This window comes from Pteropus alecto, unplaced genomic scaffold, assembly GCF_000325575.1.
Source record: "Pteropus alecto unplaced genomic scaffold, ASM32557v1 scaffold110, whole genome shotgun sequence".
Classification (NCBI taxonomy): Eukaryota; Metazoa; Chordata; class Mammalia; order Chiroptera; family Pteropodidae; genus Pteropus; species Pteropus alecto.
This window is the reverse complement of record NW_006431920.1, coordinates 583,586-604,176: the sequence shown is the minus strand read 5'-3', so window position 1 is coordinate 604,176 and position 20,591 is coordinate 583,586. Positions and strand designations below refer to the sequence as shown.

Sequence of the window (20,591 nt, the reverse complement as noted above, 5' to 3'; positions counted from 1 at the left end):
ATGACATGATCCTGCATATAGAAAATCCGAAAGAATCTGTAAGAAAACTGTTAGCACTAATAAATGAACCTAGCACACTTGTAGAGTGCAGAGTTAGCACACAAAGCTCATTGGTATTCCCATACACCAGCAATGGACAGTTTGCAAAGGAAATTAGAAAATAATTCCATTTACAGTAGCATCAAAAACAATAAAATGCTCATGAATAAATTTAACCAAGGAAGTGTGAGACTTTTACGCTAAAAAGTACAAAACATTGTTGAAAGAAATTAAAGCAGACTTAAATAAATGGAAAGGCACCAGTGTTTATTAAGCCTTAGAACATTTAATATTGTTAATCGATTTATTGCCAGTGCAATCCCCATCAAAATCCCGATGGCTTTTTCGGGGGGAGAAATTGACAAGCTGATTCTAAAATTTATGGAATCGCGAGGGATCCCAAATAGTCAAAACGATTTTGAAAAAGAGCAGAATGAGAGGCTCATACTTTCTGATTTCCGAACTTACTGCAAAGTTACCAATAATCAAAACTGTGGCATAAGGACAGACATATATATCAGTGGAATGGAATTGAAAGTCCAGAAAGAAACTTGAATTGCTACCTACTGCTAAGAAGCTTTGTGTAAGGATATCTTGTCTCCCTGCTGCCAGAACTATAGCAATTTACCATTACTTTGGTCATATTCATTATTTTTATTTTTTCAAATTTATGTTTTGAGTAAGTGATAAATCACATAGTTTAAAAATCAAAATTTAAAGAATAGTATATAATAGGAAATCTCTTTCCCATTCTGTTCCCCCAGCTGCCTTTCTCCCTTTCCTAAAGGCAGCCAGTGTTAGCAGTTTCCTGTATATTTTTTCCAAGTGCATATTAAATAAATCCTCCCTTTTTTTGTATGTGATGGTGTACACTAAACATTCTTCTGTACTTCCAACTTTGAATGTTTTTATTGAAAATATTTTCTGTAAATTTGGAACAAATGTTTGTCCATTAGTTTAATTTACATTTCTTTCCCCAATGCAGTGCAGAGGTTTTCAAATGTTTGTATTTATATTTCTTTTAATTTTTTTGTTCTTCGCCAATATATCTTTTGGATAGTAATCTTTTTCTTGTTGATTTAATACTGTTTATATTAGCTAACCCTAACACATTTTCTAAACTTCAAAATTGCATTTAAGTTCATTTATGATTTTTTTAAAATACAGAAGTTAATTTTTATATAGCTCAGAATACCAGTTTTAATCTGTAATTATTCTTCCAAGTTTTTTTTAGCTGTTTATACATATATTTAATAATTTTATTTTTCCTTAAGTGATTTCTTAGGTTTTGTAGAGACTGGGCAGAAAAGCTTTTTAATAAGTAGGGTGGAGGACTTGCTACTAGTTACCAAAACTCAATAGATTTAATCAACAGAACAAGTAATTGAATCATTTAGAAACATCCCATAACATTTCTAAGATTACTATTTAGTAAGTGGCTATATAAATCATCTGGAAAATCAAGGGTTATTCAATAAATGCCTCCAGGGACTGCTGGTTAACAGTTTGAAAAAGAATAAAGTTAGGTATGCAATATACCTACACACCAAAACTAGTTCTAGAATAACTTAAGGGGAAAATCTTCATTTTCTTTTTGTAATGGAAAAGTTTATCTTACGGTGTTAAGTTCTGGCTGCTATAATTATAGGGGCTTAATATAAGAATTGGGAAATTTTCAGGCAGTCACAGAAGATCACCAGGGTCTATATTTAGAAGCATTTAAAATGCATAATTTAGGATTTCCTGGCACTTATTTGGTAGCCTTTTTTATTTATAAAATACGACAGAGTAGGACAGTGCTTAAAGGTGGCAAAAGATCCATTAACATTTTGAGGTTTGTCCTTTGGATGGGCAGGCTCCCCTTCAGGAATTATTTAGATCTTTGTAGACTAGAGTTTTACATAACTTTTTCACCCATTATTTCTTTTGGGGAAGGGAATACTTTAGTAACCTAAAACAGCTTCTTGTTGCCTATCTTAAGTTTCCTGGTTACCTGAAATAGATATTTTATCTTTAAAATGCAAGTTAATTTTGTATATTCTCTCTATATGTGTACCCCTGCATGCATGTACAAATAAAATATAGCTAGGAAAAAAAGTTTTCTTAGAACAAAATTGATGATCAGAGATCTTCTAGTTGCTCTTTTGGTTTGGCGTTTCCCTCGAATGTGTATCTCAGTTTGATAAGCCTGATTCTATACACCTATAATTTAGGTAGCTGTTACCAGATTGGCGAATTCTATTTATTTGCCAGCAAAGAAAATTACTTCATATATGTACCTAAAAAATTTAAAAAGCACATATAATGAAAAGCAAGTCCATGAGTCACCCACACTCTTACTGTTTGTTCTTCCTTAGGAGTAACCAGGGTTTTCATTTTCTTGTGTTCCCTTCATGGGTGTTTAATACATCTGCAACGATTATACAGTTGATCCTTGAACAACGCCAGGGTTAGCAGCCCTGACCCCTGTACAGTCGAAAGTCCACATATGAATTTTGACTCCTTAGAAACTTTACTAATAGCCTGCTGTGGACCAGAAGCCTTGCCGATAGCATAAACAATCCATTAACACGTATTTTGTATATCTATGATATACTGTATTCTTACAATAAAGCTAGAGAAAAGACAGTATTACTAAAAATCATATGGAAGAGAAAATGCATTTACAGTATTTATTTAAAAAAATTCATGCATAAGAACTTGCGCAATTCAAGCCATGTTGTTCAAAGGGTCAGCTGTAATCGATTCCTTTAAACACAGCCACGTAGATGGTCGGATGCTGTGCACGTAGTCTACACCTCACTGTTTTCACCTAAGCATCTATTTAGGAGATGATGGCAAATACTTATTTAGCTTTTAATATGGGTAGAGCACTGTTCCTAGCACTTGTTTAATGTGTTAAGTAGTTGCAACAATCCAGAAAGTAGATACAAATGTTATTCCTATCCACATTATATAGATGAGGGGAAAGAGGCGCAGAGAAGTTGGGTAAAGGAGCCAAAAGTTAGTCTCAGGCATGTTCCTAAGTACAATTCTGCTTTTATTATATATATATGTAAATATTTTTATATGTTAGGTTGACCATGTGAGACTGCAGTTTTTGTGGATCAGAAATGATTGAATATTAGCAATTTCATACGGTTCAGCCTAATAAATAATTGCCTTATTTTTTAAAACAACTACATAGAATTCATGTATGGACGACTGTGATTTTTCAACAAGCTCCTATTGGTTTATACTAAGCAGGTTTCCATTTTTGCTTTTATAAAAATACACTAATACAGTTAAAGATCTTTATGCTTATTTTTCACAAATGTAAGATGAATTGTTTCAAAGGTCATGAATATTTAAATATACTTTCAGAAATTGCCTTCTAGAAATTGTATCAAGTGTACTTGGAGCTGCAATGTGTGAGGCTGTAATAAGCATATGAGAGGTTCCCCGTACCCTACAGTGGGTGCATTTGAGATTTATACACGTGGTAGTTTGGTAGCGAGTTGTCAGCTGCATGGGATCCTGGCATACAGTATGCAGTTAACGTTAACTTCTGGCTTGTCAATGTTAGATTATATTAATTTAGATTTCGAGGCTTCACAGTCTTTCTTTATTGAGTCCCCAGAGGCATTATTCAGTAACTCTACTGGTTACTCTGTGCTGAAAGGTAAGTTAATGCATTATTTCAACCAGCTTTTTTTTTTTTTCAATTAAGTTTTATTAATATAGTTTGAAATAAGTGTTTTCAATTTTTAGTTACCGATTACATCTTAGGTCTTCACTTTTAAAGTTACATTTATATAATTATATATCAAACTCAAAGGAAGAAAACTTACTTACATTGATAAGTTTCTGAAATTTACCCGAACAAATTATCGAACACAGTTCTGATAAAGATAAGTAATGAGACCTGTATGAGAAAATGACCCATAAGTTAAAACAAGAAATTCAATAATGAAAGAAGTTTTCAACCATTTATATGTTGATTCAACCATTTATATCTTCTAAAGAGATATAGACATCACATTTCAATTAATTTTGAATCAAAACAGCACATCAGGACTTCATAGTGGAAAATAATTTGGACTAAAATTATTAGTTGAAAAAAAAATTGCAACCTAATTCTTAAGTCTCACTTCTTGTCCTTCTCCAGGAGGTTCCCTTGGCTGTAGCCATGCCCAGGTTGCATTTTCCTCAGTGTGCCACACCTCTGCACTTTTGTACAAATGTCTTTTAGGTTCAAAGTGTATAGGAAGAATTCAGGTAAAAATACATTCCAACATTTGCTGAGTTTAAAACTCTCTTGGAATTCTGCTTCAAATTAAAGTTGACCTTTGAACAATGCAGGTGTTGGGGTGCCGACCTGCACAATCAAAAACTGCTTAAAACTACTGTATTTTATAGATTATTTTCTAAGATTTTTATAATGTTTTTTTGCTTTACTTATTCCGAAGCCCCGTATATTATATTTGTCCAGATGTGTCAACTAAACATATTTTTGGCTCCCAGGCCTCCTGTCTTCCTGTGTTCCTCTTCACGTTTGCAGGATGCCCACCCACTGCTCTCTCAGGGGTGCGCTTGACCCTGTTTCAGATTAGCCGTGGGTGCAAGTGTAGGTTCATGACTGAGTGATTGGGGTTTTGTTTATTTTTTTCAAGCATTCCTTCCCCCTCCCCATTAAGGTAGTTGATCTTACGTAGATTCTCATTTGGCCCTTCCTCATTTCTGATTCCTATAATTCTATTAAATACTACTTGGAGTTGCTAATTCACTTGGTGAGCAGAATGAGGCAAAAATGATCACTTTCCTCTTTTCATGCTACTCTTGATTCAGATCTTTTTGTGACTCCCTCTCATTTCTGCCTTTCACTAGTTAAGGGACCCTTTCAAATCAGATCTCTTTGACCAAATTTTCTCTATTATGATGAATATTTACCCTATGTGCTTCAGGACACATACAGCATTTAGAGTTTGTTTAATTGTTCCTCACTGAACCTAGCATAGTGTAAGGTATTGGTTGCCAGTGTTGATCTGAAATGTTTATTTGAAATTTTCAGCTAAAATCAGGTTTTGGATTGTCTGAATATGTTGCGTAGTTATGTTTTCCCATTGCTAAGTAGTACTTAGATGCCATTTTATAGATGCAGTGGGAGATGGGAAGAAGCAACATGGAGTTTTACCTGTTTTATCCATTTTTTCTTTCTTTTTTCTTTTCTTTTCTTTTCTTTTTTTTTTGGCAGAGAAACTTTTCCATGTCTGTAAATAGTGCCGCTGTCCTGCGATTGACAGGACGAGGAGGAGGAGGAACAGTGGTGGGGGCTCCTAGAGGTCGCAGCTCTTCACGAGGGCGAGGTGAGCGTTCCTGTGAAACAGTCGTAATGGAGGAGGACAGGGAAATCGCTTGAAAAAGATTTTACTACCTAAGTTTTTAAAAAACTGTTCTTTGACATTAACTGCATTCTAAACGTCCTGAACATTTGTTTTCTGAACCAGTTCCCGGTGTATCTGCTTCACAAGCCCTGATGTGGAGCAGAGGAGGGTAATTCTAGCTTAGAAATTTGAATGCAGAGGATTCTAGATGGTCCTGGTTAACCCTGGAAGATCCTCAGCATCCATAGTCCTCACTCCCAGCAAGCCTTGCACTTTGAGAGCCAGAGCTCCCTAAAGTGTCTTGCTGCTGGAGCAGCACTGAAGTCCCTGCAGGCCTCTGTGACACAGGGTTTCTCAATAAGTCCATGTGCCAAGAGTGTCCCCAGTCAGACAGAGACTTTAGCAAAAGACGTCTCATCAATACTAGGGCTATTTTAGGGAGTAGAACAAAAAATAATTATGCAGCAGTCATTTATTTAACCTGTAGTTGTATAGATTTGTGTCTTGTCTTAGAAGAATAATTCTTATTTCAATATTACTTGTTTCTTTGATATCTGCTGTCTATCTATTTTGGGTTTGTTGATTTTCTGCTATGAAGGGCATTCTTGATGTTTGGAATATAAGTATTTACTTGAACATTTACCTCTAAATTGGTTAAAATCATAGCCGTGGTCTAAACATACCTTGTAATTTTCTTTAAGAGGTGCTTTAGAAATGGAGGAATTGTGTGTCTGCAAAGACAGAGGCCATTGTGTCCACACATCGCACCACCCAGATTGGCGTGATCATGAGTATGGACTACCCAGATTCTTTTTTCTTAAAGTTGTGCCTTATGAATAGAGTAATTTATACTCAGTCTTTACAGAGACCGTATTAAATCGTGCATTCCTTTGAAGACATTTCTTCGGTAGCCCAGCCAGCACGTGGGAATGCAGGTGTGGTGAATAATGAACAGGCTAACTAAATGCCCACTTGTAGGCTAGGTACTGTCACCAAGTTGTACATACTTTTTCCTTTTAAATTTATTTGTCAGTCTCTAGAACAGTAGTTTTTAACCTGCGGAGTTGCTAGAATTATCTATAAAATTCACAAGAAATACCTTTGTGAGGGAATAATTTGGGGTGAGATTCAGGCTCATGTGTGCTTCAAAAGCCCCGCAGGTCCTTCTGATTTCTATGTGCAGCTAAGTTCCATTGGTCCGGAATTCGTCTGAGCTCTGTGCATCTTGGTGGTGCAGTAGTGTTTTGGAGATGGCTTTGGCCTCCTGTTAGGTGTTTCCTGTGCTTCCTGTGTTTCTCTGTGGTGGGCTGGCAGCAGGGAGAAGTGGTATGTGCTCAGCTCTGTCTCCAGTGCTTTTCTGGGCAAGTCAGAGAGAGACCTCGTTAATCAAGAGGTGTGGCCCACAGGCCAGCTGTTTTATGTGCCTCAAGTGACTACCAAATTTGAGTGCGGCAAATACCAGCCAATCTCTCTAAATAGGCTTAAAAAAGAATTCCATATCGAGAAACAAATGAAGGATTGGTAAATTTCTCCCCCACTTTCTGGTTTCTTTGAAGTATAGGGTTCTCATGTAGGTTAGCTCTCTTTCATTAGAATTTAAACAGGGCATGTACAAAACATGAGATACGGTAACGAAAGTAGTGAATTAATTAACACTGATGTGAAAGAATGGCTTGAAACTAGTCAAATGAATGAACTGACTGTGAAAAATACTTCAAACAACATTGTCCCAAGTGTGATTCTTTTTAATGTCCTTGTAAGACTGTTAATCTGTGGTTTTGTTATCTTTACTCGTTACTTAATTTTAACTTGTTGGTTAAATAATGATTATTGTGGCTTTTTTTTAAATGGGGAGAGCTAACATTAGATGATAATTGTGGCTCTTTCTGACTTGAGGAAACTTTGATGTGAAAATTGACAGACTTCCAGACTTCTAAATATCATGAACTAGTAAAATTTAAACAAATATGGGGAAACAACATAAAGTTGTCATCCTTCTATTTTATCTGGTTAAGGTGTTTAATAGTAAAGCAGTTCCAAACAACTGAGATCTGCCGTCAGCCTCTGTCAGCCACTGTCTTTATTAAAAGGTAGAATATTTTAATCCCCGAAAAGAATAGGGTGAAATCTCAGACAATAGGACAGTCCTTTAAATTGAGCTTTATGAAAGACTCATCATATTTACTTGCTTCTTCTTATCTGGAAACCAGACTTATAAATGATTATGGGCCTTGTACTTTGAAGATTGTTTCTAATGTTCTACAAGCTGGAAAGCTCTAGAATCTGATTCTTTTTATGTGCCAACTTATAAAGCTTTAGTCTCAAGGAGGACCAATGCTAATGCTAGTCACAACTGGCAGAAACTCTTTTATCTGTGGTTTGCTTGTTTTTCTGGCAATCTGGAGGCTATTTTTCATGTCCATATGTTTCTAGAATAAAAGACTTTTCCAAGATGATACATACTTAATGGTTTTCCTGAGAAAATTTTTCTCTAAAAGGACAGGGTACTTTTTTTCTTTCACTCTAAAAATGATCATTTCAGGGATCACCCCAGAGTTATATAACAGTTTGTATTACACTGTTTTAGGATCTTAAATAAAATGTATACGTTACCTAAGGAGAGAGACACTGAAACTAGGAGTTGACTTAAAGTTAAATTGATGCAACTAGAAGGTAAGTTTAAGATATTATATTTCAGCCCTCATCTTCAGTAACATTTTACAGATGAAAAATGGATACTAGGACTTATTGAGAAGGTACCCATTATTCCTAAGATTACCCGCACACAATTCTGTTCATTATTTTTGTGTTTCCTAATAAGATGTTAAAGTACACCTGTATTCTCAGTCAGTTCTTGAGAAATTATAACCAAGGTATAGAAGTACTGTATGGATATTTGAAATTATTATTTAACTCAGTTGTATTTAGCTTTGGAATGCATTCATGCTTTTATTCAAGATTCAGCATCATAGTCGTTTTACCCTCTTGGAGCAGTTGAGCTAGTGATGCTGGCTAAGATTTCATCTAGGCATAAATACATCCCTAGACTCCACCACCTTCCTCCAGTTTTCAAACCCGTGTTGGAAATATATGGCGCACATTGGTTGGGAATTCTCCGCACCGTACAGAAAGTATAAGGCTCGAAGTTCTTGGGTGTATATCCTTCCTGACCCCAGCTATGCAGCTATATCATTTATGGAAATGGAATCATTTTTGTATGTATTGTTCTTTGGTATGCTTTTGTCATTCATCAGAATAGTGTAAATTTCTTTTAATGGTAGTGCTTTATCTATTGTGGTTTCATAGTGTCCACTGAATTGTTTTATCAGAATTTATTTTGCCAGTCCTTTATTGATTAGGTTGTTTCTGACTTTTTAAATTACGGTGAACATCTTCATACATATGCATTTGCATATTTGTTAGAGTATTTCTGTAAGGAGCAATTCTAACTAGAATTCTTGAGTCAGATTTTGATAGGTCTGTAATGGCCAGTTTACACTTGAACCATTAGCACTTCTAAATCTCTGCATCTACACACTTTTACCAACCCTGTCGTTTGAATTTAGTTGTAATACTTTTTTTCAAGGTTTGAGCAAAGGAGAAAGAGTGATTGCTTTGGAATATCCTTTAAGGGGTTAATTCACAAAATTGATAGTTTAGAGTTGACCCTATTAACCTTTCTCTGGAGTTAAATTATTTAAACATTGTAGTTGGCTTTTGTACTTTATCTGCTCTCTTCCCCAAATCTCCAAAATCTTCCATTTTTGTTGAAATCCAATAAAAGGTTTAATTTGTAGTAGTGGTTTAATATTCATCTTGGAATTTTAGTATTGAACTTTTTATTGCAGAGCTCTCTGCAGACACCGTTTCTTGTTCTGGGCTGGGGCTGGGCCCTCACACCAGTTTGCTAACTTGTTTCTTTCAACCTCCTGAGCTCTAGTGATATCAGTGCGTTGTTGGGCCCATAGATGAAGATTCTTTGGGCTTCACTAAATATTTAAATGTAGACATCCTGCTTTGTATAGAGACAGAACTTAGAAGATTAATCTTTGGTGTTGAACGTGTGCCAAATGTTGACATCTATCATTTTTCTGTTTTCTTATTTTCAGGCAGAGGCAGAGGTGAATGTGGTTTTTACCAAAGAAGCTTTGATGAAGTTGAGGGTGTGTTTGGTCGAGGAGGTGGCAGGGAAATGCATAGGTCGCAGAGCTGGGAGGAAAGGTAACTAAAGGATCCACATCTTAATGTAACGGTTTCTTGGTGTAAAAAATTTCTGCTTTCTGCAGAGGAGAAGCCACTTCGTACAGTTGTAAATTTTCATTTTTTAAAAATATTAATTATTGAATGTCAAGTTATGAGTTAGAAATTTTTAAATGATCCTTATTTAAAGGAAGAAGCATTTTAGATAGTTTAATATAGTAGTGCCACCATGGGTAGTTAATAGTTAATTAGATTTGCTGTTTGATTAGCATTCAGTGGGAAGTATTGACATTTTATTAGTTTGTTCCTGTTAATTAAACCATCTTCTCTGTATTGTTTGTGACTTTACAGGCAGTTTATCAAGATAAGCAAGGACAAAAAGATTCAGGTGCAAAGATGTCTACTGTGATGAAATATATAATATAATTGGAAGTGAGCCAGACAGCTTAAACTCAGCATGCCTTCTTATATAATGGTATATCCACACAGTAGAATACTACATAACCATTAAAGTTAGGATTATTTTGAAAATAGTTAATGATGTGAGAAAGCACATTCAAAAAGCAGTATATAAAACTGTATACAGCATGTATCTAAAATAAGCATATATCTAATTAAAAATATCTAATGAAAAGATACCATTTCTGGGTCAGTAGAAGGTAGCTTTTGGTAACATGGTGGATATTTTTGTTTTTGTGCTTTTCTGTATTTTCCAAATGTTAGGCACTCATCATGCTATTAAAGAAAGATAGGGAAGTGGTTGTCACGGATGGGAAATCTATATATTACTCTTAAGTCTTGTTTGAAACTTATTTTATCTTTTCTAGGGGTGACAGACGTTTTGAAAAACCAGGACGAAAAGATGTAGGTAAGGCTTTCTTACTGTCTTGAACTATTTTTATCTGGACTTCCATGACATTAGTTCTTAACAAGGCTCTCACATGAGGGGATACTTTTATTAAAAATTGACTCAGTTGCCTGCACCTCTCCAGTAGGTGGGGTTGTAGCATTGCTTGCATCGAGAGTTACTTGAGGGCTCTATTGCATAAATTCAGGGATGAGGAATACAACCATTAGGGCTTATGTGATTTAACTTTTTAGGTCTGCGTGTTCTCTGCGAGGCATGTATTCTTTATTAAGGCTATCTCGTGAACTGAAATTCGTGTCAGGAACCAATCTATTAACTCCAGTGTAAATAGCATCTCATGAGTGAGAAGAAATAGGGAAAGTGCTAGAATGTTGGCTTTTATATAAGAGTGCAAAGGCTAAAACTACGATTGGTCTTTAGCCATTTATTCATCTGGTCTTTTTGATGTATAATCTTTGTTTCTTGTTTTGAAATAAGAGCAGCCAAAATTAATTATATACTTAAAGTAGGCACTGAATTACGACAAACGTAGTAAGAGAACAGCATTTCAATGTTTAAGGTGAATTAATCATAATTTAAACTAAAAATCTGTAATATTAAGATGGGCTTTCTGACTGATATAAAGGTGCTGCTACCTTATGGACTGCCAGTAGGTATTATTAATATCTGAGAGAAAAAATTCCAATTCATAGTGAGTAACATTGGAGTTTTGAAAATTACCACAAAAGCTCCAAATTCCTAAAAGTACCCAGGAAAGTTCTCCAGAGCTCGATTGTGTCTGACAGAGGTAAACAGTTCTCAAAAACATATGTTAAATATGTAAGTGTCACTCACGGACTGATTTTGTAGATTGTTGTTTAAAAACTGAGTAGTTATTACTTTTACTTCACTGTTTCCATATCAAATTCATTTTAGCATATCAGATATTCAAATTTCTCATTTATTAACATGATATTGGAGATATAAATGAAAAGCCATTAAATGAGTGTAGCATGAAGAAATTTGGAACAGACTGGGTAGATAACTTATCGCTTTACTCATATTGTAGACTATTCGCTAAGTATTACCTTGGGAATTTGTCAGGACCTCTGCTTCCATCCTGATCTGATTCAGTACTTTTGCCAGTGAATCCAGAGAGGAATAGTTCAGAGTCCAGAGTTTGGAGTCAGAAGATCACCAGTAATCCAAGCTCTCTGATAGTAGTCTCATGAGGCGATACAGATTTTTAGGATTAAGAACGAGTGTATGAACTCATTTATTCATTCAGTGATTGTTGAATTCCTAGTCATGGTAGGCCTTGTGCTAGGTGCTGAGTACTTATTCCTTTTTTTTGGATGACAATGTTGATGTGTGATCAGGTTTTCAAATCATTTATGTTTAGAGGAACAGTTGGGACTTTGGATCAGAATTAAGATGGAATAAGAAACCAGATATAATCAGATGGAAGTTTAACAGCAGAAAATGGAAAGTCTCTGGAAAGTCTCTCATAAATAAACTCTATAGTTTAACGAATGGAATAACTGTGACGGCAGCCTGTTGGGGGAAGGCACGGGTCCCTCTCACCTGCCCTGCTTAAGGTTAGTCAGCAGTGTGACGTGTCCCAAGCGCAGCCTTTGCTAGAACTACAGTGTCCACTGCGAGTCAGGTGACAGAGAGGCCGACTGCCTTTTATGTTGTCACAGGACAGTGCTGGGGCCACACCTTGAAAGGACCCGCACACTGGAGTGGGACGACTGGGGCCTTTGAAGTCCTGTGATGGAGAATGCACGGAGGAAATGAGGCTTGTTTAAATAAGAGACAAGACTGTGGACAGGACAGAGTAGAGAATTTATAGGATCACGCTCTGAAAATATTTGCTTAACAGTCATGTAAAAGAGGAATTTGACTTGATCTGTGTGAGTCTAAAGGGCAGCTTTAAGGAAGCAGATATTTGACACAGTCTTAAAAAAGATCTAATAATTAGAGTTCTCTGAAAATGACTTGAGTTGCCCAGTGGTGAGTTCCCTGTCATGAGGATGGCTTGATTTTAACTGTTGGACACATAGTCACACTTTGGTGATTTGGACTAGATGAGTATAGTTTCATCGTTACTTGCCTTTTGCATATTTTAACTATATTCATTTAGGGTGATTTCCCTAGTCACCCTCTGTTAAGAGTATGGGTTCTTTTCTTTGTTCCCTGTAGGTGTGTTTGTGAAAAGGCAAGTTCCATAAAACCAAATCGATGCGAAGTGGTTAAGAATGCTGAAGTTTTTCCTACTAAATTATCGGGGTATTTCTACATGTATATAGTCAAACATACATAGTGGCTTTTATGGAACGCTTTTTGATAAGATGTTCACTTAAGGTTATTATATTAATGATGTAATGATTTTGATCTTCTCTTTTTGTAAGTAATATACTTTTGTTGAGAATATTGTAGGTTTTAAAAAAATTGCTTGTATCTTATACTCTTCAAGAACAGCAGACCTAAAATAGTTTTTTTGGGACACTGATATATCAATTGTGAGATGTCCTGTGAGATTAAATGAATTTGAGTATCGAAGGTTTCAGAACGATTTGTTCTTTTTCAAATTAGAGGTGGTTCTTATCAAATATTTGCTTCTCATGTGGAAAGAAATAGGTGGAATTAGAGACATCTGGGTAGGAATTAGGCATAATGCCTGTGAACACCCAGGGGAGAATGTGGAGGTAGAAGAAGCCTGTGAGAATGGCATTGTCATTCTAGTCAGTCTGTTTACTCCATAGGGGGAGATCAGTTCCAGCTGTCATCTTGCAGTATGATTCTGTGAGGATGAAATTAAAAGATCGTTAAAAAATGAGAAATGATCCAGATGATACCGATAGGTTCACAACCAGTGTGATACCCATTAGTGCATTTGGTGTGAAGTAGACATAGCAATTTTTGGTTATTACTCTGCTGCTGGCAGTTGGTAATATGCGCTTGTCCGTAAATAAAACTAGGCCTTAATGGTTTTTAGTAACTACTTGCCTCCAGTTTGTTGGGACTGTCACACTAACTGTATTGGTTTGCAGAAGCACTTTTTAAGTTAGATGTCATGCGGTCTTCCTGATCTGAGATAGTGTCACTGAGCTCCCAGGTGGCCCAGGTTAGTGAGCTGCTGTTCCCACCTCCCAGTAACCCCTCTCTCCACTTCCATTTGCCCTCTATTCTTCTGAAAGGATAATGATGTCTTTGCAGAAAACTTAATCCTTCACATAGATTCTTTGAAGTGAAGGAATCATGAACAAACTTTCAGAAGCTTTTTTAGTTGTCTACTTGTGAAACTTTAAAAATAGCGTTAGTATACCAACAGAGTTTTTTTGGGGTGTGTGTAGGGGGAAGTCACATCTAGTTTTCAGATGCAGAGTTTATGTATAAATAGTGTACAGTGTGACTCATCTGACTTGATTGGAGGATTTGTGGCATCTATGGGGAGGCTTAGATTCCAGATCTTGCTCCCTCCCTTTGTTGTGTCATTTTGGGCAGCTTCACATAACTGTTGGAATTGTGATCTGTGTAAGTGACGTAGAGTTCTTAGGAAAAAACATACCATGTAAATCTTTGATAGAACTTTTATTTTCACAGGTTAGGTGAATCTTGTTACTTTATTCTAGAAATAAGAATTACTGTTGTCTATATGAGTTACAACAGTCTTGGGTTGGAAAAGATCTTTTGGTCTGGCTAGTACTTAAATTAAGAATGCCTAAGATTTTCAAACAGCAAAAGTTCACAGTGATTAAGTTTCTGCATCCTTGATATTCTTCTATTATCACTCTTAGGCTGCTCCAGAGTTCTTCATAATTTCTTTTCCTTTTGTTCAAAGAGTAGAAAAATGTGACTTGCTGCTGTGCCCTGCTCTTCACAACTGCTTGCCTTTACCGAACTAGTATTTATTTCAGAGATGATTCCTGCATGGGTCATCACCAGTGGGGAGGGTTAATCTTTCACTTTTCACACAGAAACCTGAATAAGGGAAATTTCAGAAGAAAAGAGCAGCCACACATCTATTTGAAATTTCGTAGGGTAACTTATTTGGTTCTTGTTTTGTTTGAGGATAGTTTGATACCTTTATTGAAATGAAAAGTATAGAAAGGATTGTCTTAAATTGGAGGTAAGGGAAAGGATTCATCTTAGTATGTATAAAATAAAAAATGAAGCAGAGAAAGTATAATTTTCATGGGGTATTGGATTTGGAGAGAAAGAATAGATTCATCTAGTCCAACCTCCTACTGGTGAATAAACACTCATTTTGTGTTTATAGAAAAAGCTATTTGAAGTTGGAAACAGGAATTTGGGTTTGAAAATAGTTCATTGCCTAATTATTTTTTTGCTTTATCTATTGGAGATTTTTTCCTAGTTGAATTATGTCTAAATCTTTTATATCTATAAAAAACTTAAATATATTTGCATTTACGAGTTACTCAGAGCTGTCATGGTTTTTTATGCTATTGAATGCATCATAGGTATGAAGGGAATGTTTTTACTTAGGTTGTAAGCCATTTAGAGGAGTAGTTGATTATAATTTTTAAATCACTATTTGATTATTATGCAGGGCAGCTTTAATATAGATATAATTTTGTATCTCACCAAAAATACCACCACAGGTTCCACTTGAGCTAGAGCTTATCTGGTTTTCTCTGATCACTTTCTGCCACAAATAAATGAATATGTATTTGGGTGTCATGCTCAAATGCTTTTGGAGTTATGCGTAGACCTATACTTTGCTGTTTTTCTTGTGAATTTTTGTTCTTAGCTGTTAAAAATTAAGGGGGTAATACTTACCCCAGTTTTGTAGCGTAAAGAACCAGAGGAATGGTCTTTGTCGTCTTGAAAAAATAACAGTTTTAAAAGGGTGGTCAACTAAATATTGTGAAATCATCTTTCTACCCAGGGAGCTAGGTTTGAAACTAGACTGCTGCTTCAACTTGCAGATGGAAATGAGTGGTTTATGGTTGATTTTCTTAGAGTTCAGCGGTATTAAACTTCACTGTCCATTTTAACGTCCTCATTGGTATCATGCCACATCCTTATAAATTCACCAACAACATTTCTGTATAAATATCTATCATGTCGCGATGTGTTGATTTCAGCAGATAACCACCGATACAAACTTGGAAAAGCAGAATATTACATTTCCAGAATGTTTGTTGCTAGCTCAGCCATTTTTTATGGGCATAGGCTTGATGACCGTGATGTAATCAGAGATGTGATCAGCATTGAAAAAAAACGAAACCATGAGATATGATGAAGGAAAAGTAGCTGCATAACTGGCTGGGTATATTTAATACATTAAAAAGTAGGGTACTATGGATACGTCTTATTCTGTCAGTCCTGTTTCAGAGATCTGAAAATTGTCCATGCTTTGTCCATTGATACGGATGTCGAGGTCAGTCCTGTTTGGGCTCTTAGAGACCAGAGGATTTGGAAGTTCAGGAACAGTTTTGTCAAAATTCTCCATCTTGATTTGATATTCTCCTTTGGAACCTCGGGTCAACAGAGATGCAAAACAGTGATGTAACATGATCTCCGAGGGTAGGTAGGATGTCCTCCTCTGGCATATTTCTCCAGTGCCTTCCTGCATTGCTGAAAGGAACACAACTAATTCAAAGTGGGGAGGATTTTCATGCTGGAGCAGAGTAGCCAGAGGGCTCGATGGTATAATGGAGTGGTAGTAGGTTAGTGGAAAGATAAAGAACGGACATTCCTCAGAACTGATGCCATCAAGGTGGAAGTCTACACTGGTCTGGTAGAGTTCGCCGTTTTCTCTTTCCTGATAGAGTATAGCCGAGACCCGAACACTGGTTAGAGGGCTAGGTCGAGTGTTGGCCACTTGGAATATAAGGTTAGGTTTGCCATCTACGTGAGCTACTACGGCTAATTCAGTGAAGCGAATGGAGAACGCGCGATTTTTTGGCCGAGCAATCTTCGCCACAAAGGCGCCTAAGTTAGAAACCATCAAGTTGTTTTTAGAATCAACACTTTAAATATCACTATTATCAAATAGTTATGTCATACATTTCTTGGTGCCATGCCTTCCAAACGAGTCAGGAATGGAACTCGTTAATTTGCGTAGTTACATTTGCCTAATTTTTCAAAGTGTACATATATTCTTATTTAAAAATTAAAAATTATGATTTCAAAATAGATAAAATTCATTTTGTTACATAGACATGTAATACTTTATCCTATATTTGTTATAACGTCATAGAATGGTTATTTTCTATATTCCTGTCCCTACTTTAAAAAATACACCAAAATAAATGTAATTTAGGCACAGCCAGATTACTTCAAGGCTAAACAGAGACTAGATTCCAAGTAGAACGATTCGGAGTGGGGAGGGGACTACAAGATACATTGAGAGATTTTAGCTTTGAAACTTGCGTAGCGCACCCCCTTTTTGAAGAAGACCTGGCCGTAAGGCGTTTTCAGTGCCCCTTTCAAGTGTATCCTTCTCGTCCCCACTAGCTGTGGATCAGGGTTTCCTAACCACTTTTGTGCCACAGAAATTCTTGGCAGACTGGTAAGGTCTATGGAATTATGCTTTAAATGCATGAAAATAAAATACATACGAAAGAAACCAAGTATATCGAAATCCAGTTGAACATTTAAAAAATTGTGTTATAGTTCTACATGCGATTTATTAATACATTAAATAACAAAATATAGTAGTGGGTTTAGTACTGTAATTTCAAAGTATTATAGTGCGATGTGAAAATATTTGCGATTTCTGTTGTATCAAAGTTACAGATACTGCTGATGCTATTTTTTGTTGTTGTTGTTATTGCCTACGTTTATAATCAAAGGAAATACCAAATTTCAGTTTGGGGTTGCAACTTAAAAGATGCAAGTTTTCCCTAAGTTCACAGGTCCCCTAAATTTTATCTAATTATAGACCCTGTTTAAAAACGCTTGTAAAGGTTAAATGGTGCGTTACAGGTTATAGAGCCAGTTGTTAGCACAATGGGACTTCATTCCAGGTCACCTTTCATGTGGCCCATTGCTTACCTTCTCAGATTATAACTAGGTAGGTGTTAAGACCAGGTTTCCTTTCTTTTTTCTTTTTTAATTGTATAAAGTGTGTTACTGGTTTATAAGCAGAATTTCATAATCCTTGTGGCCGTATTTCCAGTGCATTTTGCTAAGGATGCGTATACTGGTTCTTTAACATACAATGCTGATTTTGGTGCTCCAGGCTCACTCGTATTGAGTAAATGTTGAAAAGATGAACTCAGAGGAGAAAATTCTAGCCCAGTTTGAAAATAAGAAACATCAAATTCTTCCTCTGTTAGGTAAAATGATTTTCAAAATATGTGGTGATACTTATTCACTTATTTAACGAAATATTTAGCTTCTCTGAAAAAACTCCTTTTAGGCCTTTTGTTAATTTTTTTTTCTTTTTTGCATAAGATGTTGCTATTAGTGTCATAAGGATCCCTTTTTTCTTAAGAAGTTCAAGTAGGTAAAATTTAAGTATAGAGTCAGGAGAGACCTCTCATTTGTCCCTAAACTCTTTTTCAATCTTAGGTATTACCTGCTAACAATGCAAATAAATGATTCTATAACACAGTTCCTTATGACTGACTGTGCCCTCTCTAAAACATTCGTAATTATTTTAAAGAACAAAAACAGTTACCTGTGATAAAAGCCTCTAGCATGAGGCCTAGCAGCATTTGTATGGCAAGAAGGGCAATTGCACTTGGACAGTCACCACTGGGGAACATGGTACCGTAACCAATTGTGAGTTGTGTCTCCAGGGAGAAGGAAAATGCAGCTGTGAAACTGGTGATGTACTTGACACAGATAGTGTGGTTTTCAGGTGGGGCATCATGATCTAGTTCCAGGTCACCATTCATCTCAGCTAGCACATACCAGAGCACTGCAAAGACAAGCCAGTGGACAACAAAAGAAGCAGAAAAGACCAACATCATCCAGCGCCAGCGCATGTCCATTAGGATTCCCCAAGCATCTCGAAGATATACAAGACCTCTTTGAGCGCCATCCATTTGAAGTGTGCTGTGGCCATCCTTGGTGACCATCCTCCGGTATCTCTGAGTTAGGAGAGGAGCAATAACTTTGCAATTACTGCCATCCATCTCACGCTGTAAATCTCTGAAATAAGAGTAAATCAGTAAGCCTTTAACTGTTTTACAGTTAATAGTAATAAATTCTGAGACCTCATTCACTCTTTAATTTCTTTGGAATGCTTTCTTGACTATCAGGCAGGCTTTCCCAGTCTCACAGTTGCTTCTTCACATAAGGCGGCCTTTACTAAGTCATTCATTTGAAAGTTAACTGTGAGTTGCTTTAGGATGTCTCTTATTTTTCCCAGAATGACTGTTAAAATATTGTTTGGCATTTTAACATTTCCATATATTTAAAAAATCCCTGAGGGTTGGAGATTATGGTCATGGCTTATTGACACCCCTATATATTTCTTGACAGTCCGGGTATCAAGTATTTATTGATTTGACTAAATATTATGTGTAAATAAAAACTTTTCATAATTATTTAATGTATAATTATGACTAACTCATAATTAAAAGGAATGTTAAATATACATGTTCCTCTGTGTAAATAAATAGAAACCATTTGAAAGTGTCTGCAGATGTTTTGAAGCCAAACTTAGTGCTAGGAGAAGACTAAGCTTTTAGAGACCTGTAGTTCCTATATATGCTTTATAGTTAGCCTATTGAAAGTTTTACGATTAGGTTTTGTTTTTGTCACTTGACGGCCATTTGCATGGAGTCTTTTCTTCCCTGGCTGATGGATTGCTGCCCTTTTTGAATATTCTGGGTGCTGATTAGATTGTGGGGTAGAGAGGGAATTATTTTCTTGGCAAAATAAGAAATTCTAGGTAGAGATTCCTAGATAATATTGCTTCGAGAATAAACCAGAAGAGAAAGCTTCGAGTTTAAATGAATTAAAATAATCGCAAAGACATCAAAGGCAATTTTAAAAGATAAATAGAATAATTAGTTTTCAGTGTAAACAGTTTTCTTCAGTGGTTACCCTTTTCTCTGTGGAATGAGTAGAAATCTCATGTGCTTTCTATATGACCATTGTGTATGACAACGGCGAGAGGCATGTGGAGCTAGGTTGTTGCTTGGGTTTGCTGGATCCTTCCTGTGTCTGGGGCTTTGGAGACTGCTTTCCTGTGTTGTTGGGCTGGAACATAGGCCAGCTGGCTGTATACTTTCTCTTTTGTCCTGAAATGAATTTATCATTTACTGACGATAATTGAGACATTCTCTTTTATTTTCTTCAGAGTTGAGTTACTGATAGATCACTGGGATGATGGTTAAATTTATTTAGATTAGATGGCAATTTCAATTTCATATTATAAACTTTAAAACAATCTTAGAGCATTAATGTTTTATAACTTATTCTTAACAAGTTGTCATTATCATTTTATTTAATGTAGTTTTTTTCTTGGCATAGCTATTTAATGACTCATTTTGCTAGATTCTTTAAATGTTTTAGGAGACCTGATCTCTGTCCTTTTGGAAATAATAACAACAACAGAATATTCGCAGGCACTGTGCTTGGTGCTTTCATATTGCATTGTCTCCAATTCTTTGGTATCTCAGCACGAGAAACATTATCTGATTTTTTAGATGAGGTCACCGAATATCAGACAGATAAAAGAAATTTACACAAGGCAGAAGGGGGCCTTGGATTATTGGATTATTATCCAAGTCTGGTTAACTTCATAGTTGGGTAAATTTTTTTTTTTTTTTTTTTTACTACAAGAAGTTGTCTATTTAGAGTTTGGCGAAATGAAAATCCCAAGATAATTAATATTGCATTCACAGAATAATCTTCAACAGCCAGATTTTTTGGCACATTTAGTAGGTACTGTTCTTGTCCCCATAACTGTCTTGTGTCTATTTTAAAATCGTTGTTAACTCTATACATGATTCTTATGACAGTAACGATTAATAATACTAGCCAATGTATACTGTTTGTTATGTGCCAGGAATCACACCAAACACTTCACTTGTGTTAACTCATGTGAAGCCAATAGGCAGTGCCTGGCCAGAGTGACCTCCTAGCACTTGTTGCTTTATTGTTATTGATATTGTTTCTTAGCCTTCACAGTAATAAGTACCATTTTTGTG

The 20,591-nt window shown here is 36.0% G+C and overlaps 2 protein-coding genes across 7 annotated transcripts in view; one reads left to right on the top strand and one right to left on the bottom strand.

The window, feature by feature from the left end:
• The window catches only part of GIGYF2 (GRB10 interacting GYF protein 2), a 109,399-nt gene that overhangs the window by 32,825 nt on the left and 55,983 nt on the right, over positions 1-20,591 (top strand). For 5 of the 6 annotated variants that reach the window (XM_025043205.1, XM_025043206.1, XM_025043204.1 and 2 more), the window contains 3 exons: positions 5,273-5,384; positions 9,512-9,623; positions 10,430-10,470. In XM_025043205.1, the coding sequence (XP_024898973.1) occupies positions 5,273-5,384; positions 9,512-9,623; positions 10,430-10,470 (265 nt within the window). The remainder of the gene's footprint in view (positions 1-5,272; positions 5,385-9,511; positions 9,624-10,429; positions 10,471-20,591) is intronic. The other variant, XM_025043207.1, reaches the window with a different exon arrangement.
• Positions 14,028-19,477, bottom strand: KCNJ13 (potassium voltage-gated channel subfamily J member 13). The gene is made up of 2 exons (XM_025043208.1): positions 18,107-19,477; positions 14,028-16,413 (listed from the first exon to the last, which is right to left on the bottom strand). The coding sequence occupies exons 1-2, from the start codon at positions 18,564-18,566 to the stop codon at positions 15,791-15,793; spliced, it is 1,083 nt and encodes a 360-aa protein (XP_024898976.1). The 5' UTR covers positions 18,567-19,477; the 3' UTR covers positions 14,028-15,790.